The following is a 17,706-nucleotide window of genomic DNA, read 5'->3' on the forward strand; positions in this document are numbered from 1 at the left end:
TTTTAATGGAATTAATACATGTGTTTTACATTGTTCATTAAAAAATACCTTCTATATCTTTCATGATAGTCATAGATGATCACAAAATAGCGTATACCTTCTGAAAATTTTAGAACTACAGCACTTGGTATGAGCAGTTTCCTGTATGACTTTACAGAATGGCCAAAACATAAAGAGCACTACAAGTCAATACATAGCTCATTTTTTGCTTATGTTATAATATTGTTAAAGTGATTGTTGTGATTTGAAGTGGAAAATGGAAACGAAAAAAAAAAAATATATCGCAACACAAAGTAATGCACTGCAATATTAGGATTACATATAAAGTATAAAACTTGATAGAAAAGAAAGCTAAAAATGGACTAACATTGCATTTAACAAAACAGCAGAAAGACAGAAGTGTGCTTGTGTGGTGGACAGAACTGTGAGAACTGTTACTAAAATTGGTATACTTTATTTAACCATACTATTCCAAGTATATGCATAAATCCACACTGCAGACCAATGGCGTAGACAAAGAACTGACGCACTGAAGCCCGCCCCTTCTTAGTGTAATAATATCAAAAATTGATTCTTCTAACATGCAAAGGTTCACTTGTGATCCGTGATAAAATTATTTTTCTTATAATTTATCACAAGTATTTGGTCTAGGAATTAATTCGTGCGGTTGGTACGCACACATTGAAGCTGTAGTACAAACACAAAATACATAAATACCTTAAGAAAAATATTGTCCATCGCTAGCCACCACTTTCGCCCATCTGTCAGGCAATGTACGGATTCCGTGGCGAAAGAAGTCCTCATCCTTGGAAGCGATCCAGTCAGAGACCCATGTTTCGATATCTTCTGAAGAAGTAAACCGCTGTCCAATCAAATCGTTGTTCATGCAATCGAACAAGTAGTAGTCCGAAGGAGCAACGTCTGGTGAATACGGCGGGTGGGGTAAAACTTCCCATCCGACATTTTCTAAATAGGTTTTGACCGGTTTTGCGACATGTGGGCGAGCGTTATCATGTTGAACAATAAGTTTATCATGTCTGTTCTCCCATTCTGGTCGTGTTCTGGCCAGAGCTTGCTTCAAACGCATTAATTGTCGTCGATAACGTTCTCCATTCATAGTTTCACCCGGTTGCAGCAGCTCATAGTACACCACACCTTTCATATCCCACCATATGCACAGCATAACCTTTGCACAGTGAATATCTCGTTTTGGTTGTGATGGACCTGGTTCACCTGGTTTCACCCAGGCCTTTTTTCGTTTAGGGTTCTCGTAATGGATCCACTTCTCATCACCCGTAATAATTCGATGCAGAAACCCCTTTCTGCTCTGTCGTTGAAGCACCAATTCGCAAATGGTTTTTCGTCTTTCAACGTCTCTGTCTTTCAATTCATGTGGAACCCAATGTGACATCTTTTGAATCATTCCCATGGCTTTCAAGCGTTTGGAGACTGTTGTTTGATCAACGCCTAATGCTGCTACAAGTTGTTCCTGCGTTTGACACGAATCCTGCTCGAGCAATGCTGTCAATTCTTCGTCTTGAAATTTTTTTGGGCTGTCCAGCTCGCTCTTGGTCTGCCAAGCCGAAATCACCACTTCTAAACCGTGCAAACCACTTCTGACACGTTCGCTCAGCTAGAGCATGGTCACCATACACTTCCACCAAAATACGATGACTTTCAGTCGCACTTTTCTGCATGTTAAAGTAATGCAGCAGGACACCCCGCAAAAACACTTTATCAGGCACAAATTGCGCCATGTTCACTTAACTACAAACTGGTGTTGTGGACGCTTTAATCCACTGCCCTATACTACGAACAATACGCGATGACAGGGGTTTGCAACACATGTGTGGATACACGGAACTGTGGGACGCTCCGTTCGTTGCGCCATCTCTTGTCCACCCGCACGAATTAATTCCTAGACCAAATATTGTACATTCATGTTAAAAATCTTACTTCTGAGAAGCTCCCTTCAACCCTACATAAGATTTCAACAAATTGGTTATGTATTGTACTTATTATCTTTTGAGAGGAGAGAAGCTCTTTCTCTCTTTCTCGTCAGCGTTATGTATTAAAATTTACCGTTTGCGGGTAATAAATACAGAAGTTGAGTTGATTTTCAGTTTAACGTCCCGTTCAGCAGCGAGGATATATGAGACGTATACCTACTGATTAACATGGAATGCGAACCACATGAGCTTCCGCCGGGACACTCATAAATATAGAAGGTAATGCCGAACATTTTACCCGGTGACGCATGGACAGTGTATCGGTTTATATATATATACGTATTCAATGCAAAACAACTTAAAGTATGTACACGACTGCTTTCATTAAATTTGATTTGATTCAGCACATTCTTTTGCTTTTCTTGAAAAACTGCACATTAAGGAAATCATAAGTAAAACCACTACCTCTGGCAACCTTGCCATGTGGCTGACGTTACTTCCAAACAAGGAAACTAGTTCGCAACTTTGCTGCATGCACAGATAAAGCAAATGAGTAATATGAGTAGTAACAACAGGAAAAAATGGAGAAATGTCAATGAAATTTCACGCAAGATGATACAATTTTCTGTCTACAAGGTAGGCACATAGTCGCTTTTCCCAAAACAAGTATTTCTTCATATATTGGGGAAGTTACTTTGTGCCCACCTTGCACATCTTATATCATGCGATACTGTATAATAAGAATTTTGATTTTTCACAAAATGAAATAATATATTTTAACTAAGGTACGAAACATTTTTATTTACAACTATAGTTACACTTAATGTACAATATAGCAGGTACGCAAAATGTATTTATTTTTTCACTAAATATAGTGAAACAAATTTCGTCTATGATTTCATATGCTCAAAGACTCTAAGTTTTTAAGCTTCACCCAGGAACATTCAATATTTTCATTCATTACTTCTTGAGAAATATCCACTCCTAGTGAACACCTGAGAAAAACAAAACACACACAAATAATTAATATTGTTTTACAAAACTTGAAGGAGGAAGGCATTAGAAAGAAAATTTAAGTTTCTATTTCATAAATGCTCCAAAAATATCTAAATTTTTCAATTCGTAGATTAAAAGCTTTCTTAACTTTTAGATGCATTTCGGGGCTCAAATTGACCCATCAGTTAATCTCTTTTGTATTTTAAGTGCAAGATTTTTTTAAAAAATCTTACTATTTTTTTCTGACATCTTGCAGTAAGTTCTTCGGTATTATTATTTTATATTTATTTAATAATTTTATTCATAATAACGGTGTAGGAATGTAGTTATTACATGTACTACTTAGTTTCAGTAGGGGTGTTAATTTGACCATGTTTTCAATTTTGTTCTTTTTTGGTGGAATTTTGTACAAGGTTTCATATTTCAGTTATCACATATTTCAGTTACTAAACAGTCTTTTTTATATATAAGCACAAGAAAAAAATAAAAAGTAAAACAAAAAGAGGAAGAAGAAAAGAAGTGTAAGAAAAAGGCCTCATGATTCTCTAATTGCTGGAAGATTTTTATTACGTCAAAAAACTGATGTCTCAGGACTGCGTTTAGTCTGATGGGTTATTGTTATGTGGTCGAAACAGTCTGCTGAAAGATGAGTGGTCTCACAAACGATGAAATTTTTCAGGAACTTATTTTAGAGGAACAGGAATAACATTGTACGCGGATATGGGAATGACAAGTTTGAACCCCTTGTACACAAAAGATGAAGATAAAGTTTGCATAAAGTTTGCAATGTACATCAAAGTACGCAGACGTAGAAAAAATCCCAAATGAATCTAAAGGTTAAAGGGAGTGTTGAGAGAAGGTAGTTCGGTAAAACATGCGATAACAGCATTTTGCAATGGAAAATATTGTAAAATAATTCCTGCTTATGACATTACAGAGCATTACGCAAATTTTCAATTTCGTTCGGTATGTCAACCGCTGGAGAATATTTGATGCCATCTATCAGCACACTGTGTAACTTCTAGTATTCTACACGTATGTTCCTTTGTTTCGATAGTAGAAAATGGAATACGCATAACCACCGTTAAAGGCAGTGTCACTCGTGAATATGTAAATTGATTGATTCCATTAACGAAACATAGTCAATATATTTCTACCTATCTATTCTTACAAAAAAAAAAAAAAAAAAAAAAAAAAAAAATTAAAAACTCGCTTTCGTTCAAGAGTTTATGTCGACGTGCATACATATTAACATTACAATCTTATAGGTTCCACCTGCGTGATTCTAATAAAGCGACATGAATAAGACTCTTTTTGATTTTTGAACAGTAATGGAGTAGAAAGAGAATGTTCTCATGTTTTTCATTCTGGTAACTGCTTTTAAATATCAGTTTTGTATATCAATGTAGTTACTGATTAAACCGCACCAATATTAATTAATTTAAAAAAAAAAAAAAAAAAAAGATATTTATCATCCGTTCAATCGAAGTATTCAATACACCATGACAAATTTAAGCGTAGCTCGTCGATTGGTGGTGGAAACACAAAGGAAAGTACGAACATCATACCTAATCTTGAGTGTAAAAATTAAATAAATAATAAAAATAACAATATAGTGACGATAAGTACACATAAGACTGGTTCGGTAGTTTTGTAGTCGTTCTTTTCTGCCATAATCCTTGGAATCAGAGTTGCCAGTATCTAAATCATTGGTATGCCTTTTTCTTTCCCGTATCTACACTTGGGTCCAGTTTTTGTCCAATTGGCTCTTGCCCAAATTTACACGTGGACTCTTCATTCTTATAAGAAATGTTTCTTATATTACCCTTTCAATGCTACTGTTAGATTTACCAACAGAAAAAAAAATCACTACGTCATGATATTTATGATACAGGGTGTTACAAACAACACCGACAACGTTTGGGAGGTAATTCCTGACACCAAGATAAGACAAAAAGTATAGACCAACCTGGGTGCACAAATGCTTCCTTTCGGAGTTATAGGCTGTCGAAAACATGAAAAAAATGAACTTTAAAGGCCCATACCTCCGAAACTATGGGACCTACCGTAGTCGAGTCAAGACTTCACTTAGGAAATAGTATGTGCCCTATCCAAATATCCAAGTTTCAGAATCCTGCGGTACTTCCTCATCATTCTTTTATAGCGGTAGTTGGTGAGTATTTCAAATTATATGCTCGTAGCCAAACTCCCTTGTTGTGTGAGTACCTTAGGATTCTGAAACATGTATTTTTGAATAGCGTACATATTAGTAACTAAGTGAAGTTTTGACCCGACTACGGTAGGTCCTATACTTTTGGAGCTATGGGCCTTTGAAGTTCATTTTTTCATGTTTTTGGCAGCCTATAACTTTGAAAAGAAAGCATTTGTGCACCCAAGTTGGTCAACACTTTTTGTCTTATATTGGTCTTAGGAATCACCTCTCAAACGTTGTCGACGTTGTTTTGAAACACCCTGTAATTTAACCACCATGAAAGCCTCGATGTTTGTTGGTAACTTTTTGCCCTTCAAAAACTCTACAATTATATTCATTATATATATATATATATATATATATATATATATTTTTTTTTTTTTTTTTTTTTTTTTTTTTTTTTTTTTTTTTGTGGTTCCTATATACATCTCCTCATATAAACAGCAAACCCTGTATAACAAACTAAATCATAGATTGTCCGTATAGTAACGTTTCTAGTCCTACAGTGTTTCTTAATGTTCCTCTCTGGTTTTATTGTTGTATTTAAATCTTATCTATTATTTCTTCTTTTATTATTATTATTATTATTATTATTATTATGATTATTATTATTATTCAATATATGTCACTTGTGGCTATACTTCGTGTATTTTATTCTCAGAAGGAACAAACGTAGATGAATTATACGACGCCTTAAGGTAATTGGCATAGCAATGGATATAATGGATATGGCATAGCAAAATACTTGCAGTGTTAAAACTGAAATTCCGCTACTTTGGAATCAAATTACAGATTGAACTATAGATTAAACTATAGTAGAACTACATAATGATAATTTTGGTTATCAGTACTTACTTTGGATCGATATCAATTTTCCCTAGATCATCCGCTATGCCAACGTTTGCTCTCCATCGTTCAATACCATTCCAAGCTATCATAATACCATTATCAGTACACAGTTTCGGTGGAGGAAATTTCAATTCATAACCATAAACAGCACATACTTTCTTCAGTGCCCTGAGAATGTACTGATTGCAAGCACAGCCGCCAGACACTACCTGTTCAAAACAAGGAATAAACAGGTTTATGTATTACTCAAGAAAGTAGTAGAATGTTTTATTATATTCATACATGGTATACACATCACTGTCAAGAATTTGCATTCATTTGTTAATGATTCTCGCAAACATAAGGCTTCCTGTTACTTTAAGCATAGCAAAAGTACTAGTTCTTACAATCTGCATTAACTAACTTTATAAGATCATCACGCTTTTATTTCTTTAAATACGCCCACATTGTGATTCGTGTAACCTTTCATCATACATCATGCAGAGAATCAATACAAAGTATACACACTCAAATTAATTGCCACATTTTTGTTAATCTGGTATATTTGAAAGTGGAAAGGTTTTTGTATTAATTACCATATGAACTTACTAATTCCTACATGTTAAACTACACTACTTTTTTCTGATTAATAGTAGGCAGAAGCAAGATACATGGAATTAACAAAAATGAAATTATAGCTAGTTGTACAGTCACGAAGTTTAACCATCCATTTATCATCCACACAAGGTTGAGTTGATTTTAACGTCCCTTCCAGCAGTGAGGCTATATGAGACCGGTAAAAATCAAGTTACACCGGTAAAAATCAAGCGTTTATCACTATATACTAAAGAAAAGAAAGAAAAAAAAGAACTAATGTATTAATTCTTGTATACATTTGGCAGGCTTTCTCCCTCTAGTTGGCAACGATGAAATTCTAATTCTCACTAAGACTTCCCTCAAGTGCTACCACTGGGATGGGGCATCTGATTCATATAATACAGTTATATTCTGAGAAGACTGTTGCTATGAGCTGCCTTTCAGAAATAGAAACATAGTCCCAGTTCTCTCCTTCACTGACTTCATGCTCACATTGGTAAAGTGAAAAGTAAACTGTACCTATATGTAAGCTGCAGTGTATTCTATTTAAGGACTAGCAAATGCTCCAAAGCGTTACCGTGACAACATTTTACGCCTTCTTACTGACATTCGTATTCTTTCAAGAATCAGATCCCCAGACACCAAATGTCATATTTTAACGTCCAGTAATCAAAAGAAATATTTGATAAGAATAAGATTACTTAACCGTAGGCAATGCCGTAGGTAACGACAAGCCAGCATATCAAAAATGGTCCCGATCCACAAATATCCCCCTCTTCCCCTACGAACTTGAATTTTGAAAATCACTTTATTTATATTTAATAAGAAATTAATATGCTGAATTTTACGTCTCTAAGTTCGGAGACTCGTAAGATTAGGTATTATAGGATCTACATTTCCGGAAACTACTCTGTACCCTTTGTTTCTTCATAAGAGACGTGCATGTCCCAATCTTAAGTTTCTGAACAAAGTAGTTTTGGCTGTGTGCTTATTTATACTCGTATAAAACAAAGGAATACCCAAGTGGAAATGGAATTCACAAGTAATTCATTTCATATATAGGTGCATGTATCTTCACAGGCAATGTCATATTTCATGCGAGTTGTAAATGAGTCAGAAAAAAATTCTATTTAAACCTTTTGCATGTAACATGATGGTACAAACAATAAATAGTAAAACATGCAATCGGAGCACATTTCGATCTCAAGCTTTCTAATGTTTCATTACACATAACAATTTAACCCACTAGTTCTCAAGTTTACAATTTAACCTACTAACTACATGTGTCAAAATTTAATCTACTAATCACTTAAGTCAACAATTTAACCTACCAGTTACTTAAGTCAACAATTTAATTTTCGATCATTGTAGTCAACAATTTAACCTACTAGTCACTTAAGATAAAAATTCAACCTGTTGATCACTGAATACAATTTAAATTACTAATTTACGTCAGACCATAAAAACAAGCACGGGAATTCAATTACTCCGATCTTGAGGAAATAGTTCCAAAGATCTCACAATAATACAGTCAATTAGCGTAATTGGAGAAATAATAATATCCTTACCAAGAATTTACGATTCGGCAGCAAATTCTTTTTCTCAACAAATATCATCGCTCTTTGAACACGATGGCATAGATGTTTTGTTACAGCATGCTGAAAGTCCGCACAAAGATCAGCCACTTGAGGAATTAAACCATCAGGTGGAACATCTACAAATATAAATAAATAAATAAATAAATAAATAAATAAATAAAATTAAAGAGTAAAATATTATTATTAAATCATAGCTTTCGAAGAAGGCAACAGGAATATTTAAAGTAATAATTTTAAACAAGAGCATATCAATACATTCTATCTTAATTATAAACGAAAATAAAAATGATATCTTTCAGTTTTACGTCCCACAGTTATGCCGTGTAGGCTAAAGGTGACAGTGATGATGAGAAATGAATGAAATGGTGAAATGAAGAAAGTAGGACGAAACGAGAGAACCCCAAGAAAACCCACGCACACGGTGTTTGTCCACCACAAAATCCACTTGACGCACGCTGAGATCGAACCAGGGACCCCACGTGCCAGAAGTGAATGCTCTACCACGGATCCCCCGCGGCCCATTAACTATGAACGAGTTGAGTTTGATGTATAATATTTTGCAAACATTATTGTCATTTCAAAACACGTCTGCGTGTACGCTGATTTTTTTCTAATCCAAAACATAATTATTTACATATATATATGCGTGTGTGTGTGTGTGTGCATTCATGAGCTTTACACAAATAACGTTTCAGAAGAACTGTTCTTTTGAAACTGAAGCACACACGTAATGTTTCGCTTACAGTAACATCCAATATTTGTAATTTGATATACTGAAGAAACGCGACAGTAATTATCTCACATCAACAGATCATATATCAGGAGGCAACAACTGCTTAGATGGAAGCACTTCATAAGTCACTTTTAAATACTCAAAGATCTGATAAACCCTTCACGGAATTAATATGCTTTACTCCTGACAATTTGATATTAAGCTTATTACATATTGTTCATTATAGCTTCCGAAATATTCAATATGTATTAATAACTTCAATATGTGTTAAAACAAAACTAACCTTCGTTTTTGTCTTATTTATTTAAAGTCAATTCTGAAACTAGGCGTGTACTGAGAAACTCTATCGAAGAAACTAACTATGATTACATTAAGATAAGGTTTCTTTTAAAAAAAAATAATAGGTGCAAAAAATTACAAAATCCTGATTACTACACCTCCACTCTGCCACATAAAGCTGAGAAATCGAATACGTGTACGTAAAGTCCTTGTGTTCTGTGAAACCCGGTATGACAGGTGTCTCTGTCTGTAAGTTATTCCGACGGAAATAGATCAGCTTCTGTATTATCGCTGTCCAGAAAATAATTACCTGTAGTGATACAGTAATTATCATTCTGTACCTTATTTTCATAAAATAATTACGTAATAGGATTTTTTAACTTTCTGTTCAGATTGAATTATCAAATATTCTACCAGTATCCACTTTAGTTCCCAATTGATGGATTATCACAAAAGTCATCGCGATCCATGAAGTAGCACTTGCGAGAAAGTATAACACAAAGTATACTGAAAATTCCGTTTCCTTCTCCCTATATGTCCGCCAAACTGAATTCGTACAAATAAACATATCCGTATATCAGGTATCAAAAAGTGCCCATATATCGAATTTCGCGCTGTTACGCCCAACGGTTCAAAGATTATTTCTATCAGGTCCACCATTTTCACACCCTTTGCCGGATGGGTTGAATATTTTACAGTCCTTGTTTACTGAGTATCTTCGAGTTATTAGTAATGATGCTTCCAAACTTCATACAAATAGAAACATGGGTTCAAAGATATAATGATCTGTCCGTCTGTCAGAAATATTTTGATTTTGTATGGTAGCATGTTCATATGTAGTTACTTACCGTGTTTCGCCTCCTGCTTCAATATGAAGCGTAGTGCGGTGTATTTTAGACCAGCCATACTAAAGTTGCAATCTCGATATTTCGACAATGGAGTTGGAAAATCAATAGAATGTGTCTTTCCTCTCTTCGCCATTTCTTCTATAGCTTTACCACCTGACACATTCGAAAATTCTTTCAATGTGTGTAATTTCAGTCTTCTGGCAGTCTAAAGAAAATAAAACAACACAAAAGAATAAATTTAGTGTACCTATCAACTTTCATGTACTACCCGATTTTAGTCATTAGTTGCAAATTTCTCAATCGCCATTAGTTTTTATCATTAGTAATTTGATAATCGTTGTTAAGGTTCTTCTTTTCTTTATTACCAAGTAAGGAGAAATGAAAGAATCCGACACAATTTTGAACGAAACCAAGAACTCTCACTGTCAAACGTATATCTATGTACATTTGAAAAGAGCAAGTTTTCAAGATTTTTTTTTTTTTTAATACGAGAAATCACCAGAAAGTTTTTAAAATGGATAACACATCCACGTGTTATAAGGAACGGGGAAAAACATAGCTTCCGTTTTTTTTGTTTTTTTTTTTTTTTTTTTTTCAAATCTTTCGTTTTTATTTATACACGAAGTACGATATTACCCTGCAACTTGCATTTCGATAATTCAAAATGATGTTTCGAATTTTGTCAATCACTGCAGTTGCTCTGACAGAGTCGTTTGGACCTCGATGCTCGTAATCTTCTACTGACTCCCTGCCAGAACTGAAATTTTTATGCCGTTTAGAAACACGGCAACGAATAAAGCAATTGTCCCCATAAACCTTTTTCAACATTTCAAAAATTTCCGTTGCAGTTTTCCCTAAGATGCACAAAAACTTGATATTTCACTCTCTGTTTCATTACCGTACTGAAACGGTGACGAGTATGACAACATTCGTGTATACTTAGACGCGTCACGCACCATATTGGCGATTGGCCAAACTGTAAATTATTGCACATGTATAAGATGATACTTCTGTATTAAAACTAACTTTAAAAAAAAAAGTATTTTTCCTCGTTGCCGCACTGTGTATACAGGAATTTATTTTTCCTTAGTTCAAGAGTACTGTTATTCTTTGTTGCTGTTAATAGTTTGAATGTGTACTAAAGTAAGAGTATTTCCGTCATTAATTTTAAACTTTTGTCCCCAACTACACTAAACTCCTTACCGCTCTAGTAAGGCAAAATAGTTTGTTAGTTCCGTGATAAGCTCACTTTAATCTAAATTCAATTAAAATAAGAAAATCTTCAAGGAAGAAACAAGGTTTACAAAAATGTATTTCTTAACACTATTTCTAGTTTTCTCAAATTTTGGAGTTGGTTACCTCGTAATTCAGTTAACTCCCAAACTACCTGACGATGCTGGGTCAACACTGAAAATTGTGTGCCCCTCTCACGTAGCAAAGGTACAGGGATGCACCTACGACGGGAGTACACCAAGTCCAGATCTCCTCATCAAAACTTCGTAACTCATTTTATATAATATATTTATGTTTTGTCTGCACCAGGAGCATAGTCATGAGGGGTCACCAGATCCCCCTCAGCAGTAAGAATTTCTTTGTGCGCGCCAGTAAAAGTGTGGATGCTAATTATTGATCTAAATGGAAGGACACGAATATTTTGCATTACAAGGTTTCGAGCAACGCGAGTTTTGCTTTAACGTCGTTTTCATTATTATACATATAGGTTTACCAATATTAAAATAATAATAATAATAATAATAATAATAATAATAATAATAATAATAATAATAATAATAATAATAATAATAATAATAAGAAGAAGAAGAAGAAGAAGAAGAAGAAGAAGAAGAAGAAGAAGCAAATGAAAGAAGTTAATACCATTATACACACTGTATAAATCGAGTCAACTATTTATTGACTTGTGGTATAACAATACTGACTAAAATTGAAGAATGCAGACATGGTGGCTCAGTGGTAGAGCGCTCAGCTCTGATGCGATTCCAGGCCACCTGAGTTTGTTGCGCATAACATAGTGCCCATGAAATTTCTCTCGGTTCTCCCACGTTTTCACTCCATCAAGTTCTTCCATAATCAATCATTCGCATTAATCATTTATCCCGTTTAGCCTACAGGGCATAACCGTGGAATTAAAACTGAAATATTCCATTTTTCGTTTACAACTGAAGAAAACGCATGCAGTTTTGTTCTGCTTTTAAGCAATTCTTATATGTTTCAAAGGACTTTCTTTAATAGTTAGTTTGTGAAAATAACTTTTAAAAAAAAAATTAAACTTCTTTACTATTTCAAGTTTTTGTGATGAACAAATTTAATTTAAATCTATTGTAAACAGACCTCCAACAACGCGGTTCCGCATACTGCAGACGTTTCTTGAAACTAATTAGCCGCATTATGAAAGTTTTTTTTTCTTTTTTTGTTCTTTTCTTAAGTTTAACGTACCATAACTATGGACCTACGCTAAGGGAGACAGTGATGATGATAATGAACGAAATAATGGAATGAAAAAATGGAAGGAAACGAAAGAACCCCGAGAAAGCCCAAGCACATGGTGTTTGCCCAGATACACCACATGGTGTTTGGTCTAAGAGCTGGGATCGAACCAGAGACCCCAATCACTATAGGTAAGCGCTCTACCACTGAGTCTGCAAAGTATTCTCGCACTTCATTTATAATAAAACCTTCGTTTCACCGAAACAGAATAAAAACAGAGCAACAAACTACAAAAATGAATGAGAAATATAAAAATGAAGCACATACCTTATCAAAAGCTTCTCCTGGCGAGTCATCTAAACTCTTCCCTAAAAGCAAGAACTTATCTACGTCTTGTACAACGGACAACAAACAATGTCCACCAGATATAAGAAGAACTAAGAAAGGATATGGTACCTAGAAAAACGAAATATAAACTCACTTTCTTTTTTTCTTTTGTAAAATATGTACATTCATGTTACAAAGAATTGTTAACACCTTCAATAAGAACTATTGTATCATCCTTACATAAGGAATTATTAAATTGGTTCGTGGACTCAAATAACAGTAAATTTTTCAGTCTTTACAAAAGAACCCACTATTATATTTCGTTCACAGCTAAAAGCACAACTGCGAATTTATATATATTCAATAAACCACTTGAAGGTTTGATGAACTTAAACATCACATAATATGTGGCCTTCTGTTCACGTTCTCGGTAAAACAACCATGGGTCATTTAAATCTAAGTGCTTAGCTGGACTCGAATTACTAAAATAACGATTCTCGGGTGAGTTTGTAAAAACAGTTATCTCCAAAATAAAGCTCCGAAGAAAGCCAATATTCTTTCGTAGCAGTATGTAGAGTGGTATCTTATCTTGTCACAGATTATGAAGAAACTTGACAATGTATCTTGAGGAAACGCGCGATTTCGTAGGCTTTGGTGTGCAAAGAGATGTACACTCATGTCCAAAATTATTGTCGCATGTCTATAAATATGTTGTTGTAGGAATATAATTTGATAACGAATTCGCTCGGTATTTCTTATAATGTTAGTATCTGTATAATCGGCAAAGACATGCATGTGGCAAATTTCACGTCAAAAGAACAATAAATAAGAAAAATAAAACGAAAATAAAACTTTCTTGACCATTTAGCAACATTTTCTTTTACTCATTCTAACTTTCGTATTTATAATTCTTTTCCTATGAAATTTACCACAAATATACATTTCCCGATTATGCACATAGTATCAGTATTAAAAGTACAATGCAAAATCATTATTAAATTATATTCTTACAAGAAGACAGTTATAGATATGCGACACTCATTTTGGACATGAGTGTACCTTCAAATCAAGTTTTTGGAGTTACTTAACTATCCACATCCACTCGAGAATTATTACCTGCTTTCAAATTCTTCAAAGGCGGTGTAATTACACTATTATTATTATTATTATTATTATTATTATTATTATTATTATTATTATTATTATTATTATTATTATTATTATTATTATTATTATTATTATCCACGTTTGCATTTATTTAAAATTTAATATCAACTCTTAAACCTAGGGGCCGCGATGGCTTGTGGCTCTTGTGCATGGGTTCGCGGGTTCAAACCCTGCTCCCGCTAAGTGAACTTTGTGGTGGACAAACACCGTGTGCGTGTATTTCCTCGTGGTTCTCCCGTTTCCTCCCACTTTCTTCATTCCACTATTTCATTCATTTCTCATTATCACCATCTCCTTTAGCCTAGCCGGCATAACCGTGGGACGTAAAACTCAAAATTTCATTTTCTTAAACCTATACAAGAATTTTCTCTATGAGGATGTATTGCTATTCTGTTACTTGCATAAAAATCAGTTTGCCAAAAACAGAAACTGCTCAAGTTAAAACTGGTTCCTTTATGCCCTGTGATCTTAAAGATTTTCTTCCTTTTCTTCTTCCATAAAGAAACGAAAGAACAACATGTTTTACAAAACCAACGGAGCATCGTAGTATTGTTCCCTATCACCTTCTATCCAAACTTAAAAAAAAAAACTTTAAGATCATAGGGAATGAAGGAACTAGTTTTAAATTGACATGTTTTTGTTTCTGGCAACTTGATTTTTACGCAAACACTAGAATACCAATCCCTTTGTCTCTCTCTCTTAAATGTTTTATCCTATCTTGATACCTACTCAGAGTTTGACCAGTCAATTTTGAAAGCTAAGTTTCTATATTTCGTTAGTTCAATATAATAGGTGCGGCAGTGAAACGGACGATTTTGAAAACCCTGGAAATAGTAAGTTACGTTAGGAATCAGAAAACGAGAGTGGAGCCATCTGGACAACAAACCTTCGCCATTGACCCTGATATCAGTGTTCAGTTGAGATGGCGTCGTGGACCGGTGAACAACGCGCTTTTGCTGTGAAGGCGTTTTACAAAAACGACAGCTACGTATCCGCGCAGCGTGTATTTCGTGCTCATTACAATCTCTTACGTCATGCCCCAGTTCCCTCTGCATATGCTATCAAATTGTGGGTATTGAACTTTAAGGAAACGGGTGATGAGAAAGAGGGGTGGAAGTGCACACCAGAGTGTGCTGCAAGAATGGAAGCAGCATTGAGCCGAAGTCCCAGGCGTTCTGCACACAAGGATACCCTGCGACTTGGCATACCGGATTGCAGTGTAAAGCGAATATTGCACAAGGAACTGCAATATCACCCATACAAAATACATTTCAATGCCAGTCCTGCGAGATGTGATGTCTAACTTCCGTAAAACATTTGGAATGTGTGTTAAGAAAACGGGAGGCCACCTACGTGATGTCATTTTCAAGTGATGGACATTTCGTGTCATGACATGTCTGTGCAAGATGTACAAGCTGTTCAGAAACATTCCTCACAAATTGCAAGCATTGTAAATTCATGTTGTAACGCTTTTATATCGCTGTGAATAAATTTGTATCGCTGGTGGAGGTTTCAAAATCGTCCATTTCACTGCTGCACCTGTTACTTTCATTCACATTTTAACTGTATATATTCACGTTAATTTCACTTTCATGTTATGGCCAACCTAAACTAAAAAGTACGATGTAACACAGAGCAAAGAATTTATTCCTTTCACGTGCTCACCAACTTTAAAATGAAATGAAATTTCTACCTTAACGTCCCATAGTTATGCCCTGTAAGTTAAAGGAGACTAATGTGTAATAGAAGTGAATAATAATGTAAGAATTGATGGAATATGAATGTGAGAAAAAACGGAAGAATCCCGCGAAAACCCACAGACACCATGTTGTCCACCACAAACTCACTTGGTCTGGAATCGAACCAGGGACCTCTAATACCAGAAGTGAGGGCTCGCCCTCCTCCCCGTTACCAACTTTACTTTTGTTTCAAACCATAAAATAAACGGTAATACAAGATATGTACTTTAACATCCACAGCATCTCTACAAGTGGTATTGCGTTATTGTTAGAAGTATGTATGTCATCGTTACGAAAAGATAATTAACAATACCAACAATATGCTACTTAACAGTATATTTTTACATACTCTAAAGTTTTCTGTCTTTTAGGGACAGCTAAAAGATGGTACACAGAAGTTTAGACTTTCCCACCACCTTTTATTATGTTTCCTCTTGAATACAAAATATTACAAATAAGTACAAGTTCCTGTAATTACGTGGAGGTTTGTTGGTGGAGTTAAAGGACCCCAATAACTATGCGTCTTAAGGCGTGTTGGATGGGTGCCTCTCAATGACCGAACGTCTTACAAAGGAAGTACAGGAGCTCAATGACCATGCATCTTAGAGCGTGTAGGAAAGTAACCTCTCAAGATCAGGCGTCTTATTAAGGGAGTTAAGGTACTCTCTATGACCAGGCGTCTTTGATCAACCTGGAGAGACTGACGTTTTCTGTGGTGTCCGGTCTCCTTTTATGCAGAAATGTTACTGACAGCTTGTCTCTGCGTCACTTGCCGAACGTTGGCAATGGTGGACATCTTCTTCGTTGCTGTCGTCTGAAGTGTGTTTACTTTAAGCACGTGTGTAGAAACACACGGTTACATCTACCATGTGTTGTAGAAGCACATGGAACCTTATAGGATACAGTACATAAATAAATAAACAATAAATTACAAAGAATAAAAACGATCAATTATTATTGATAACGAATAAAACACTGTTTTAGAGCTACACAAGTTCGTTTTTCTCGATATTTTTAAAAACTACGCATGAGAATTTATACTGACCCATATCATTTTCTTCAGCTTACTACATATCGATTACTATACATGACATTTTTTTAAAAACATTAATAGTACTTAGAACTTACAAAACGAGACTACGTGACAACGTACCTCGTGAGTCATGCGTATTGTTAAAGCATGAGCTTCCATATGATGTATAGGAATAAAAGGCTTTCTAGCGTTCCTCGACAGCTGTTTCCCATAATTCATACCAACAGCAAGAGAAAGTGGAAGGCCTAGGAGGGAAAAAAATAAGTTATTTAAGAGTCATTTTCAAAGAAAAAAATCTTTTTATGACATTATCTTCTCTTTGGTTGAAACATCCGTACAAATATTAACTGAACAAACAGCTTAAAGAATCAGTAAACTCTAGAAAATGGTCAAATTTTACCAGGAGCTAATATTTTATTGATAACAATAACAAAGTTTTTTTTAGTTAGTTAGTTAGTTAATGTCAGAACTCGTAATCTACGGACGCACATAGTATACAGATCAATGGATACTACTCATTACAACCAATTTCTTCTGGAATGAAACTAAAGTTCCGCAACAATACTGTGTTAGAACACCTTCTAAACCAACGACCACCGACTTGTGTCAGAAAATATTCCTCCTACCCTGTTTACGACCACTACTTCACTATAAACATGTTTGTCAGGTGCAATTCTTATAGCACTAACAAACAGAAACCAAGTAATGTTAATGACTTGAGCTGATCGAACAGATGGTTAAAACATAGGAATGAAGTGCATCAGCGAAGGAAGAGCAGGAAAAACCAAATCTAGGAATTCTCAGAAACTGATTGACACAGCCCTGCAAATAAAACATTCTTTTTTCATTTTACATATTGTTTTAGTTGTGATATGGTTTATCAAGTATTTAGCACGTTAGTAAGTTTGTTGACATGTAATTATCTGGATATGTTTAATCTTTTTCATCCTTCATT

At 34.9% G+C, this 17,706-nt stretch overlaps 1 protein-coding gene across 1 annotated transcript in view; it reads right to left on the reverse strand.

Moving 5' to 3' along the window:
• Positions 1–2,735: 2,735 nt before the first annotated feature.
• Tcs4 (Threonyl-carbamoyl synthesis 4) overlaps positions 2,736–17,706 on the reverse strand; it is a 28,101-nt gene continuing 13,130 nt past the window's right edge. Inside the window, exons 3-8 of the mRNA XM_081736579.1 lie at positions 16,872–16,996; positions 12,813–12,941; positions 10,041–10,245; positions 8,151–8,296; positions 6,013–6,215; positions 2,736–2,944 (exon numbers count right to left, since the gene is read on the reverse strand). Of these exons, the coding sequence (XP_081592705.1) occupies positions 2,848–2,944; positions 6,013–6,215; positions 8,151–8,296; positions 10,041–10,245; positions 12,813–12,941; positions 16,872–16,996 (905 nt within the window). The 3' untranslated portion in view covers positions 2,736–2,847. The remainder of the gene's footprint in view (positions 2,945–6,012; positions 6,216–8,150; positions 8,297–10,040; positions 10,246–12,812; positions 12,942–16,871; positions 16,997–17,706) is intronic.

This window comes from Thermobia domestica, chromosome 13 (assembly GCF_964235325.1).
Source record: "Thermobia domestica chromosome 13, izTheDome1.hap1.1, whole genome shotgun sequence".
Lineage (NCBI taxonomy): Eukaryota > Metazoa > Arthropoda > Insecta > Zygentoma > Lepismatidae > Thermobia > Thermobia domestica.